Genomic DNA, 14120 nt, shown 5'->3' with positions numbered 1-14120 from the left:
ATCTCGAATATAATAAAATTAAAATATAGAGCTATAATACAAGGGCGTGTGTGATAAAGAGTGTGCTTTCCTTTCTTTTTTTTTTTTTTCTGTGGGCATATGTGGGTTTCACGTTCGCGTTTCCTTTCCTCGGATCGCATCACTCCTGCCGAGAAAGAGTACAATGCGCGAGTCGAGAAGGTGGCGTTAACGTTCGTAGCGTTACTTTTCATTCCGATACTGATCGCAAAAATTATCTCGGTATCTCGGTATGATGCCTTTTTTAGGTACTTGGTAATGAGAATGATTATCTAATTTGATCGGTCGATATATATATATATATATCTCTAAAAGTCTGAACGTAACGCGATGCACGTGTACATCGCGTCCATCGCATCGCCACAGTATGTAAATATATATATAAATATATATATATATTTATATATATATGTATTCTGTCATGTGTGTATGTTCTATGAGTGTACGTGTGCGTGTTTTCCTTCGCACGTGTGTATAAACGATCGGAGTAAGATGCATCGAAAATATATAACATTAAGAGAATCGAAGATTTATTCGCGAGCGAATTTACATATGCACGCGTTGGTTACAAACATTCTCTTATCGTGTGATCGTTGTGTGTACGTGTGTGTATGTGTGTGCGCGTGTGAGAGTGCGATTGATGCGTGATTTGTTCAGAGTCGCAACGCGTTTCTCCGTGTTGCGAATTACGCGATCGAATGAGGCGGCGAACCCGCGAAACACGCGGTGACCACCACCCAGTCTTACGTACATTGAGAAAAAAAGAAAAAAGAAAAAAAAAATAAAAGTTAGACACGAAAAAAAGAAGAAGAAGAAAAAAAAAAGAAACAAAGAAGATCGGACGAATCGATCGCCCGTCTTTAATGTTTTTTTAATTTTCGTTTCAATCGTCTCGCGTAAATTCCAAAGGGTCAAAGAAAAGAATCGCAACATGGCGGCTGCGCGAAAATCTCGAAATTGCTCGCGGCTTTTTTTTTTTTTTTTTTCCTCCATATCCGTTTTTCTCCATATATCTTTTTTTCCATATATTGTTACGCGTCGTGTACAACAGACGAACGGAGAAAGTGTCCGATGCACTTGGTGTATAATAAAAGTTCGCCATGAAAGCGGAGGCACTTTTCTTCCAACACGCGAAGTTGTCGACGTAAGCTCCAGCTGCCGAAAAGCTTCTCCTTGGCCGAGAGCGAGGAGCGTCTCTTCTTCAAACGAGTCACGCCTCTTCCTCCTTCTCCTATTATTCTTCGCCTCTTCTTTCCCTTCTCCTCTCGAGGATCCCGTCTCTCTCCCTCTGTCCATCTTCCTCTCTGTTTCCCATTCCCACCGCGTCTTCTCTTCTGTCCGCGATCCGCGTGTCGTTTCTCTCGAGGAAACGCACGTGCACCTCGCGTTCTCCACGTGATGGAACGGGACAAAAGACGCAGTAACGGCCGCGATACACGATCCAGGACGTTCTTCTTTACTTTTACCCGGATGACGCGGAGGCGAAAGGAGGATCGAGAGGGAGCAGCATCGGGCGAGCATCCGGAAAGCGGAAGTCGCCTCGGACCGCGTCTATTTCGCAACGTTATCGATTCGAAAGGGAAGGGACGAAGGTCGACGACGGTGGACGAGAGAAAGGCGCGATATACGCGGTGCCATCGCACCGCGATGCTCGACAACGACGAGGAGGAGGAGGATGGTGATGGTGATGATGATGATGATGATGATGATGATGATGATGATGATGATGACGATGACGTCGTCGTCGTGCGCTACATGGGTCCCACCGCGTGTTGCTGGAACTGATCGAGATGCCTCGAGATCTCGCGGTGCAATTGTTCCGGTACCACTCCGACGCTGCTGAACAAAGATCTGAGAACGTTGAGCTCCTCCGTGAGCAGTTCGATCCTCTTCTTGAGCAGGTCGTTATCCTTCACCAACAGCTTCACCTTCTCCTCGGTCTCCCTCGATCGCACCTTCGCCTTCTCGCGGCTCTTTCTCACCGCTATGTTGTTCCTCTCGCGACGCCTTCTGTACTCGTCGCTCGCCTTGTCGATGGTCTTGGTCTGTTTTCTGGCGACGGCGGCGGCAGCGTTGGCGTGGTGTTGATGGGCCATCACAGGTTTCATCGGGCCGCCCCGAGGCGGCGGTTGATGGACCGGCGCACCGGGATGCCCACCCGGTACCGTGGACGGTGTCAAAGTGGTGAAGGTCGGCGCTCCGTTCGCGAACGGTCCGTTCGTGACCGGGCTGTATCCACCGGGCGGATATTGCGGGCAGTGGCGACGATAATCCGCCGGGTCTAACGGCTCCTCCTTGATGCTGGGCGACTCGGAACTCGAGCTGTTGCTGTCGCTACAACTGTTGCTGCCCTGGTGATAACTCGCTCCGCTGTGGACAGGTTGCGGCATGTAGGCGAGCGTGGTCCGTGGATAACCGGGCGTTCTCACATGTTTCACAGCCCCGTTGTTCGCCCCTAGCATGTCCAACAGGCCGTCGTTGAAGTGGCTGTCGTCGATCAGGTGTTGCAGATCTAACGATATCTCGGGTGTGTTCAGGTCTGTCAGCTCACCGGCCGCCGCGCAATGTTCCGCGTACTGTTGGTGAAGGCTAGCCTTGCTCGCCGAGACCTTGCTCACCACTGAACCGCTTTGCTGCTGGCTGTGATTATGATTCACTTGAAGAGCCGAGTTGTTGTTATTCGCGGCGTTGTTGTTATTGTTGTTGTTGCTCTGGTGATTGTTGTTGTTGTTGTTGTTGTTGAGTACCTGAGACTTCTTAAGATCGGCCGCACCGTGGGCCTGGGCCTGATGGGCCGCTGAATCGTACATGACTGGTGACTCCATTGCCTTCACTCGCACATCACAAATACTGTAATATCTTTCCGCAATTTTGTCCTATCACCTTCTTCTTTTTTTTTTTTTTTTTTTACTCTTTGCCGAGTAGATATCCGATTGTCCGTAAAATGTCCGATTGTTCTTTAATCCTTATTATTACTTTCTTTTAATGGTAATAATAGTACGCGTGTAACTCCCGCGTACTAGATGTCACGATGTTGTCCACGGAAAAAAAAACAAAAAGAGAGAAAGAGAGAGAGAGAGAGAGAGAGAGAGTGAGTGAATGAGTCAAACGTATCGCTGTGAAACTTTACCACGAGAGAACGAGCTCGTATGGCAAGCCGGGAATTTTCCTGCGCGGACGAGCCGAGATCTGACACTGGTCCAAGTACCAAAACGTGACCCTCGACTATTCCAATTTTCGAGGACGAAGACGAGCACCTAATGTCCGATCGTTTTAGAGAAACGCGATTGTTTCTTGTCCGGTTAAAACCGCGTGGTTCGTATGTGCCAACGCGTTCACCACGCCTACGCGGGCTTTTTCGTGCTCGCGGTTACGGTACACCACAAGGAATGACGAGAAACCGAGAAAACGATACCACCCGCATGAGAGCTGGCGCACGACTGAGCGGCTTTGCGGCATGTCGCAAGCTTTCAATGTGGCGTGCGTCGAGAGCAACTCCATGGCTCATTGCGCTTGCGCTCGCCCTCTCACCCGCTCTCCCCGCCTCTTCCCTCGTGAACCGATCCGCGCTAAGAGCATGGATACCGCGCGTCCACCGCGCTCCTTCTCTCTCCCTCTCCGGTTTTCTCGAATTACTCCTTCCTTCTTTCTTCCTCTCCTTTCTATCTTCCCTTCCTCCTTCTCTGTCGCTCTTTCCCTCTCTCCTAAGCTAAATCTTTCTTTGTTCGTTTTAGAGGCTGACACACTGTCGTGTTCCGTCGCGGCATCGCGCGACAGGAAAACTTTTCCGGTGCTCGCCTTTCTCGGTTCTATTTATAAGAACTTATATACGAATCCACCGTTCTTTCGATACACGGATTTTCCACAGAAATTGGAAAATTTTCCTCTCGATTCTTGTTCCTCCTTTGTTCGATTGTTTCTCTTCCGATTGTGTATGCGCCTCCCGACGATAGCCCCGTTCGCGATATATACGTATGGAGAACGCGCGATTTGTTTCGCGGGACAAGTTGCTCGACGATTATCGTTACCGTCATCGTTGGGCACTCGATCGGAACCGATTTCTATGTAATAGCGGGTACATTTGATTTGTCAGTTAGCGCATGCTGATATCTGTCCAATTGCTTGCGTGAGATTGCGCAATTAGCAGTAACAAAGCGAGAGAGAGAGAGAGGATATGATCGGTGATAGATGCAAGATCCTTTTCGTGAATTTTATAGGGATTGAATGAATAATAAATGATGTTTATATTGCCGAAGTATCTTTTATCTGTAATCGTAAAATATTACGAGCGGTTTCGTTTAAATTTGGACCGACATCTCGTCGAGAGGAGAATTTGAACTTTATGATGCATGGTTTTAACTGTTCTATCTTTGTTTTAGGAGACCGCGTCCTTTGATGTTATATCTAGGAATGCATTTTGCGCGCTGCAATGACGTCGATATACAATTTTGGATTGACATTTATGTTGGGAGAATTTCGAATATTCCTCCAAGCGCGTAAATCAACGCCGCCAGCGACATCTTGAGAGGAAGAACGAAATTATTACCAGTCGGTACAGTGTTTCCGAACCGATCTAGAACGGAAAGATCCGAATTCGACCGAATTTCTTTGCCGTGATATTAGCCACAACAAAAAATTGGTAACATTCGCTTGAAAACTTTTCGGCAATACATGTTCTTCGCGTTCTTTTTGTGATTCAGCGTTGTACCAGAGAATACAGTGCTTCGTCAAGCCAAGGTACGTAATGAATTTCGATAGGTTATTTTTCTCGCGCGTTTCGTATTGTTGGTCCATTGTGGGTTTACGAGTGCTTTGACGGAACGATTCGTATCGTGTACGCGTATTGTTATGACAAAATACAAGTAACACGTCATGCAAAGCATTTTCAAAAACTAGATTAGAACGAATTTATGTTTTAGCGTAACACTTTCCATTTTTTCTAATCTTATTTCGTTAAATATTTTCCAACGCATCGTATACAAATCGTTTGAATATTTTTAGGCTTAACCTAAACAAAATCTGGTACATACAATTGAACACGAGATAGCAACATTTTGCTTCGTCTACATTTTAGAAACTTTGACCTTCGTCTTATAATGTGTATTCCTTCCCCTTTTCTCTCTCTCTCTCTCTCTCTCTCTCTCTCTCTCTCTCTCTCTCTCTCTCTCTCTCTTTTGTTTTGATACGATTCTTTAATTATTATATTAAATATTAATATTTTTTTTTTTTTATCATATAAATATTTGATATCAAAGATTTTCGTATTGAACGTGTCCTTCAATTTATTCTCGTGTTTATGTTAATGTTATTGTTATTTTTAATATTATATTACTCTGTTTAATATATCTTAGTTTGTTATGTTATTGAAACTTGTTTTTCCAGTTCTAAAATAAAAGCAAAGCTCATTAAAACATTGGGTGTCAACAATGGCAGATGAACAACAGCAGTTTTTTCTTAAATGGAATGATTTCCAATCTAATATGGTATCGTCGTTTAAACATTTACGAGATGAAAAAAGTTTCACGGATGTGACATTAGCTTGTGATGGTCAAACTTGTAAAGCACATAAGATGGTGTTATCTGCTTGTAGTCCTTATTTTAAATCTTTATTAGAGGTATGATATTATTATGCCAATTGGAATATAACTTTTGCACGATAAAAGGATTAAGTAACAAAATTTTATAGGAAAATCCGTCCAAACATCCCATCATAATTTTAAAAGATGTCGCGTATAGTCATCTTCAAGCTATTTTGGAATTTATGTATGCAGGAGAAGTTAATGTTTCGCAAGATCAATTGCCTGCATTTCTTAAAACTGCTGATCGACTTAAAGTTAAAGGATTGGCAGAAGCACCAGGTGCCATTAAGAGAGAGGGTTAAAGTTGCACTTATAGTTATGGTAAGAGTTAAATTTTATCGGTCGATAATTATTTTTATGCTTTTATCCAATCTGGTATCTGGCACTTCCTCTTCCAGGATTTTGGGAAGCGTGCGGACTGAAAAAAGTGTAATAATGTAAAGTGATTGCGTAAAGACATAACACACATTATAAAAAACACACTACGTGTGCACAACTCAGTGTCCTCTGGTTCATGACTTGGATCAACATACCACGACAATGTAAATTATGCCTTTTCTTAATCTCAGTTAATGTTAATGTTGTATTGAATGTATGTATACAAATATGGTAGAGATGAAATGTTGATGTTTGTCTTGAACCTGTTGCGCCATGTAGTGGCGACAGCAACATTGATTATTTTTTTAAAACAAAGTGCTGCAAAAACTAATAAGTGGGTCACCATAGTTTACAATACACGAGACAATTTTGTGGATCAAATGGAAATGTTAAAAGACATCTTTACAACTGCTGTTTTTAAAATGGATCTATTGACTCACTATACTTTCCTATCGGCGGTTTTATAGTAGATTTATTCACGAGATAATAAAATTTCTTGAGTTTATACCATATATGGCTAAGCGTAACTTTTTTACTGTTCTTTTTTTATCATAAAGAATAGTGCAATACTTTTTTGTAATATAACTCGAATAACATATATTCAAGAAATAAAATTGTATGAAATATGTTAGAAAATCAATGTATATTATACATTGTTATACATGTTATATTAATAACATATAGTTTTGCTGATATTGACTTGCAAGAAATTTAGATCATATCGTGAATAGATCTGCAATACTCCGATAATCCCATGAAAGAATGTTAAATCAAGTTTACTGGAAGTTGTAACATGCGTGTCGTATTATTGCTCTCTTTTATTATTTGCAATATATTTGGTTCAAGTGTATATACACAATTATTTCTCAAGTTATTTTCAGAATATTAGATGGTTATTCACGTAAAAGTTTATTCAATCGAAGAAACGTGAAATTGAAACAAAAAAACTTTCATGTGAATAAATATCTTTAATATATTTCAAGCAATAATCGTGTGTATGTATTCAACCGAATATATAGTATAAGTAGATTGATAAATCGTGTCGTTTCTCATCGATGAATATTTATAATTGGAATTGAAGAAATAGTTTCGCTCATGTTTAATTCAATCGGTACCAGTTACCTCTTCTAGTGATCATGATTTTTTTACTTAACCAAATACTGCCAGTATTTATTACCGGCGTATTCACAATATATTACCGATAGACCAAATTTATTTATGATAATAATATATATTAAGGGTTGAATATCTTAAATCGAGGGAAGGTTATTGTAATATAAGCGAAGCAAATTTTTGTAAAGTCGGAGCGCACAGTTCCTTTCCCCTCCCGATGAATCAGGATAATCAGAGATTTAAAGAAAAGAAAGTCAGGAAACATTATCGAGTCAAGAACATACGCATGTATTAACATGCGTTATTAACATAAAAACTATTTTATCTTTTACTATATAATATCATAAATATATCCAAAAATTTTATTATTTTTATCTTGAACTATTAATTTTATTTCTGTCGTAAGCTTATGAATTATATTTTTCGCTTTATTATTATTATTATTATTATTATTATAATTATAACTATTATTATTATTATTATTATTATTTTCTTATTTCTTAATATATTCGATTTAATTCTTGACTTCTTTTATTTTTCCTTTTTTAAAAATTATTTCCAACATAATGTAATTATTGGAAAAACAAAAAAAGAAAAAAACAAAAAAAAAAAAGAATAGATATATTTACGTTTCGTGCGATTTTTAAATTCATATCTAGTAATCACGAGTACTTCTACGACACCGAATGCCAATTTAGGAGTACACACTCGTATCCTATAATATACTTGAAGCATATTGGAAACAAAAATGAATTGTCGTAGCACAATTTTATCTGTTTGTTTGTTTTTTTTTTTTTTTTTTTTTTTACTGCGTCGGATGTTCTTGTGAACGTTGTTATAATTGTATGATTATTTAAAAACAACAAATGACGTTCGAGTGGAATTTTTGTCTCGATCATATTATGATGAATTTATTAAGAACGATTGTTGTAATTATGAATGATAAATGTGCGAAATGGGACCAGCCATAACGAACATCATACCATAACGATACTATTGGAATTGATTTTGTTCAGTCGTTAAGGTGCATTTTTTTTTTTTTTTTTTTTTTTTTTTAATATGCTCGATGAATATTAATCTTTTTACTTGTTTATTTTTAATAGCATAAAATAAAGTTGAAAGAAAATTCTTCACAGTCATCCGATAGCAAGTCATACTATGAATAGAAAAGAAAAAAAAGAAAAGAAAAGAAAAAAAAAAAGAAAGGCATGACAACAGTGTCTGTTCATTGTATTTAAGACAGCCTTTAACATTAAGATGGTTGGGTTCAGTTCCTACAATGACACGTTTATCGGGCATTTGGTGATTACAGTGCGAATTGTACCATGTGTATTTCCTAAAGCGTCAAGTTGAATTGTATACATTATAGAGTAGAAGATGTTATATGAGTGATGATCTGAAACATGTTCGCATCTTGTTGATTAACTTTCCTCCATATTCTTAACCAATTATGTTACACAAGCAGACGCGCTCAGGAGCTAACTTTGTAAGTTTTTTACTATCCTCTTTATTCAGATCTTTTTGAGAACGACCGATTTTCGATCTATTGTTTTATCGGAGTTTACCGACGAATCTCTCATTCCTTTTGTACTACTGCTTTTTGTCGCGAAATTCATTATTCTCCTTGTTCATCTTTTTAAAAATAATAATCGGTTTTTTTTTGCTAATTATAATATGACTCGATGATGATTATGATTACAATATGGCGATGTTGAGATATAAAAATAAATTGTGTAAATATATCATTTTCGTAAAACTGTTGCTTTTCCCTCGTGCCTTGTGATTTTAACTGGTGATTATATATATATAAATATCTCGATAATTTTTATTGAGATATAATAACGTGCTAATAACATACTACGTGTTATGTTGGAGTAGATTCACATTTGTTGATTCTTGTTTTGTTCCGAGTTTAAAACTTTGGCACATATTATATTCGTTATGATCTTTCGTTCATTAATGTATAATATCTGAAGAAGAAAGATACAAGTGAAAATCTTATTTTATGATCAATGATATTAAAAATTGTGTAAGAAAATTTTAACTTTACTTGTTTGTGGATAATTGAATACCGGATATCTAGGTGCCCAAGGGGTATTCGCACCAAACACATATTTCGAATCATTTTGATCCATGATATCTTGAGTTCCAGACATGCATTCTTCGTAAGATGGTGGTGCTAAACAGAGGAAAAGGTAATAGATTCTAACAATTTTCTTCATTTTCATTTATATCTATATATAAGTTTTATTAATATTAATTGTTTACGTATATCCAGATTATTTGAAGAAGTAAAGGGTCGTTCTGGAGGAACGAAAGCAATAGTTGGAGCTTCCGGTGGAAGACACGACCTATCAAATTGACTTGATGTTGGCATTGGAAATGATGTCCTCGTGGATGCACTTATATCATCCAGAGATGGTGCAGAAGGCGGATAATAGAGTGGTATTGTTCCGATTAAAAGAGGGTAATTTTTCTTCATTTTAAAATGCCTAATTTTAAACATAAATAAAATCGTTGATTATATTTGTTATTAGATATGATACTAATGCTGTATTATGTAATACTTACAGTCCTGAAACGTGTACAGTAACGACTAATTCGTAATTCAAATCTATTATGCTACAATATTCCAGATAGGACGGTGGTATAGGTGGAATTATAATCCCTGATATGGTTTGTCCACGATCCAGAAACGATTCTGAAGTGTCCTTAGTTACGATTTCAACAGTGCTAGAATTCAATCTTGTGTGCGGCGTAGATGCGTAAAATTTAAGATTCTTAAAGAAGAAAAGATATAAATAATTTTTCAGTTGAAATTATGGTATCATTCGATCGTGATCATCGCTCACTTGTAACAATTTTGTACTGATTTTCGTTATTTGTACATTATTTGTAGAATTTACGTAATTCATCATTGTGGTTATTGACTGGCCTGGAACGTATCCAGTGGACGGTATTCTAACTTGTAAATTAATCGAGCCTTGATTGCAACAGCAGGAAAAGAAATTTTTCATTATTTCATCATCCAATCCTAACTATTCAAAAAACAGAATAATCCGTCTGAATTCGTAATGTATATATGTATATGCTACGTAAGAGACAATATTAATATCTTACGCATTTTTCACGATGTGCGTTCAAGTCCAAAGTTGAAATAACTGTGAATGCTATTTTGGTTTGGTGGTCGAATTTCCATGGTCTATCCATTACGGCTTTTATAGTATATCTTACATGTCCGTATTTATGCTCGAAACTGCTTGGTATATTATAAGGTAGTTGAAAGTTAAATGGATACTTGTGATATCCAAAGGGAATTTTGATCCGTGAATTGGCTGAGAAGTCACAAAATATGTAATTGATTAATATAATTAATGTAATAATATATTTAGAGATTCATAGATTCATAGTTATCTATTAATTTTATCGATGATTTGTTTGTTTAAAAACATCTAAGCTTTTTATTTTCTGGCGATTTTACTCACATTTGTGCTTAGCAATTATATTGTATCTGAAATCGAAATATTTTTCTGAATTGCTATAGATAATATTATGATGGTTATGATGGTTATGATGTTTTTTTTTTCTTGTACGATCATATTCGGTCCAGCTTACATTGGCTTGGCCGATTGCAGTAAAAAATAGTCCTATAATTAAAAATTAATACTTAATATAAATAATTAATATGCGATATCAGATTGAAATTGTGCGCATTTTCAATTACATTGAAATATTTATGCTACTGATAAAATTTATGAAATTGTATAATTTCATAATATGAAAATATACAAGTAAATATACATAGTAAATATATTTTTTACATTAAAGATTAGATATATTCTTGTTTTGAAAGAAAAATGATGAAAGTGCGTTCAATTTCTTGCCTCGCGCCAAAAAAGGATAGACAAGGAGAGTAAATAAGAAGGAAAAGGACAGAGATTGGATAAAATTATTGCATTCAGCGCCATCTCCAGAGTGCCGCAAATGAAACACATATAGAAAGGACAGAAAATAATAAGAGCAGGATAGAGATAGGATAAGAATTGATTGTCAGCGCCATCTCTCGAGCGTTAATATAAATAATATGAAATACTTTTTTCAAAATACTCAAGAGATGGCGTTAATAGTTAAATCTGATCCTTTCAGCGTTTCATTTGCGACACTCCGAAGATGGCGTTGATTGCAATTTTATCTTATCTCTATTCTCGTTTCACTATTTGCTCTCTTTGATTATATTTGCTTTGGAAAAAATTTCAAACAAAATTTCACTGACTAGTATTTCATTTTCATTCTCATATTTTCTCATAACTTTTGTTCTACTTTTTAAGATTACATGAAATATAACATATATAATTCTATACTGCATAAAGTGTGCGATGTTGAACCAAATTTAAACGAGTTGCATATTTTAAGTTAAATTATATATATTAATAGAAAAAAAAAAAAGAAAAAAAATATTCTCAAAAATTTGAGAATCTTGTGAAAAATATGAAACTATAGTTTTCGAATATGTGCATTCACGTTGCTATTCATTCCGTTCGATAAAGATAGCAATCAAAAATCGAGAAGAGAAGAAATAAAAATAAGAAATGTTTGCGACTCTCGATATGTTTTTAATAATATCTCATATGATCTTAATCTAATCTTATTAACACTCTTTATTAAATTTTCATGAAATTGTCAATATTTTGTCATCTGTTTCGCACAAATATTAAGCACTTACATTTGCAAAGTAGCAATATTCAAATATCTTTTAAATATAAATCAATTTTAATCAATGTAATTTTTCTTAATTCTCACATTATTTTTATATCAAATAATTTTGTTTACCGATATAATAATATTTTCAATGTTCGTCAAAAATAATCGGAAAACAACCAGATTTTTGGTCCCCTGATCACTTCATCCGTTCAAAAATCACAAAATTCATTCAAGACATTCGATATATTATTTATCCAAATATTTAATGAATCTACTTACTTGTCCAAATATTTCGCAATCAACTCTTACAATTTCTATCAACGCAGTATCCCAATATGACGTTCAATTCGTAATTTTTTTAAAATTGAAAAACACCAATATCAAAGACTCACCTCTAATTTCTTTCTCTCTTACTATGTCCACAATAATATTTCCACTGACATTTTCGCCACTAAGATACGTAGCCGTTGGTCGATCCAATTCTATGCGAAAAGTTCTCAACGACAGCATAGCGCACTCGCGTCAGAATTATTTTTACTACGTATAAATCTTTTTTATCATACGAGTTTATGACGTTTGAAGAGAAAAAACGGGAAACAAGAAAAAATATATATATATATTAGAATTCAAAGCGCGATTACTCACAGAATTCGAAGAAATTTTTCCTACGCTCAATTATCGACCGAATCAACCTCTTCTCGTTGAGTTTCGTATCAAAAGTTTCAACGTGATTCCGATGAATCATTATTCAGCCACCGAATCAATAGATAAGACCGTAAACACTATTTACTGGATGTATCGTTATCGATATTATGATCGAAGATAAAATTTGCTAAATAGAATCGAGCGCGATAATTGGATGGAATTTTGCCCGACGATTTGTGTATAATTCTCATCGGATCGTTACATTACACTTTGGCAAGCACGTTTTCGCGATCGATAATTCAAAGGCGCGAGTTTCGATTTTCATACTCGTCGAATTCATTTCATTTCTTCGCCTACTCCCTGACCCCGTAAACAACGTAAACGTTTCACGTTTCATTCCAATACTTATCCTTCTACAATCTTTCTTAAATCATAAATTCCCCGGGAATGCCTACCTTTTTACATACCCTTTGACGCAATTATCACGACAACTCGACAATTTACGCGTACCACGAGTGTATATACCGTATTCGAGGCAAATAAAAAAAAATAAAGCTTGTAAATCACGCTTAATCGCATCGAGAAGAGAAATCTAAACGACCGTTCGTAACATCGATCGATATCCATATAACTCCTACTCCTCTTTCTAATAATAATAATAAAGCAAGGACGAATCGGAAACAAGGATCTGTTTTGGATAATTTTCCAAAAGTGAGGAAGATCGCAGAGAAGGCAGTTAATAATTCCTCGCTTTGACATGCTACCCTTCACCTTTGATCTCTGACGATCCGTGACCGTTTCGGCGTTTACCTGTTGGACGTGTTTGACCGCGGAAGCGGAGGGGAGACACGAACCGCGCGCAATCACCGCGCGTTGCGGTGCGAATACGAGCGCAATCTCGTATGCCAGAGTTTATGCAGCGTGTCGTTGGACGCATCGATTACCCGAAAGGGGGATCGTTGTGCCGCGCTTGCTGCGGTCTTACACGGGGGAATCCAATTTCCCTGCAAAGGAGAGGGCCATGCTCCATCCGATTATGGAATAAAATTCATCCCTCCAATAATATCTCGCCACGAATTCGTGAGCAATTCGAAAGAGGAACGTCTCATAAAGTTTAACACGATCTTTCATCATTTTCCAACTCGCGTCCTGTTTAAAATTAATTTCGAAGGAGATTAAAATGATATTCTTCAATGTGGATATCGTATACAAAATTCATAGGTAAAATCTTCGATAATAACGTAAACTGTTTATAATTAAACATTCATCTACGTTAATCTTCGTTACAGATAATCGTATCGAGAATTTTCCAATCATCCACCTTCCTTCTCGATCGCGATCAATCTCGTAAGCACGAGTAATTACCGAAACCGGAAGCGGAAGAAATCGACTCGACGAGAGGGATGGATTTCGACGCGTGACATTTACGTCTGCCTGTTATTTATTTTATTTTGCTCGGGATGAGATAGCGGCCCGCAGAAATCCCGCAGGAAGCAATGGAAAATGGATCTCTCTCTCTCTCTCTCTTGTTTCGTTACAATACTTTAATTAAATATTAATATTTTTTTTTTTTTATCATATAAATATTCGATACGAAAGATTTTCGTGTCCTTCGATTCATCTCGCAGGATGTAATGGAAAATGGATCGAATTGATAAAGAGACACGTGCGAAGAGAAAGAAAAGC

At 36.9% G+C, this 14120-nt stretch overlaps 3 protein-coding genes across 3 annotated transcripts in view; 1 reads left to right on the top strand and 2 right to left on the bottom strand.

Moving 5' to 3' along the window:
• lolal (longitudinals lacking protein-like) overlaps window positions 1-7613 on the top strand; it is a 60121-nt gene extending 52508 nt beyond the window's left edge. Inside the window, exons 3-6 of the mRNA XM_031917174.2 lie at window positions 4398-4755; window positions 5401-5633; window positions 5705-5918; window positions 5996-7613. Coding sequence (XP_031773034.1) covers window positions 5445-5633; window positions 5705-5899 — 384 coding nt within the window. The 5' untranslated portion in view covers window positions 4398-4755; window positions 5401-5444 and the 3' untranslated portion in view covers window positions 5900-5918; window positions 5996-7613. The remainder of the gene's footprint in view (window positions 1-4397; window positions 4756-5400; window positions 5634-5704; window positions 5919-5995) is intronic.
• On the bottom strand, window positions 1017-3454 carry LOC100872731 (CCAAT/enhancer-binding protein). Its single transcript, XM_086903564.1, has one exon. It carries the CDS (start codon window positions 2841-2843, stop codon window positions 1770-1772), a length of 1074 nt encoding a protein of 357 aa, XP_086759690.1. The 5' UTR covers window positions 2844-3454; the 3' UTR covers window positions 1017-1769.
• Window positions 7614-8117: 504 nt separating the features above from the next.
• On the bottom strand, window positions 8118-12707 carry LOC100863143 (arrestin domain-containing protein 17). Its single transcript, XM_031917171.2, has 8 exons — window positions 12182-12707; window positions 10574-10735; window positions 10209-10423; window positions 9941-10126; window positions 9660-9868; window positions 9357-9580; window positions 9139-9267; window positions 8118-9058 (listed from the first exon to the last, which is right to left on the bottom strand). Exons 1-8 carry the CDS (start codon window positions 12297-12299, stop codon window positions 9045-9047), a joined length of 1257 nt encoding a protein of 418 aa, XP_031773031.1. The 5' UTR covers window positions 12300-12707; the 3' UTR covers window positions 8118-9044.
• Window positions 12708-14120: the final 1413 nt, after the last annotated feature.

This window comes from Apis florea, unplaced genomic scaffold (genome assembly GCF_048593485.1).
Source record: "Apis florea isolate Af1SG1 unplaced genomic scaffold, ASM4859348v1 contig_2293_pilon, whole genome shotgun sequence".
Taxonomy (NCBI): Eukaryota; Metazoa; Arthropoda; class Insecta; order Hymenoptera; family Apidae; genus Apis; species Apis florea.
This window is presented reverse-complemented; position numbering and strand designations above follow the sequence as displayed.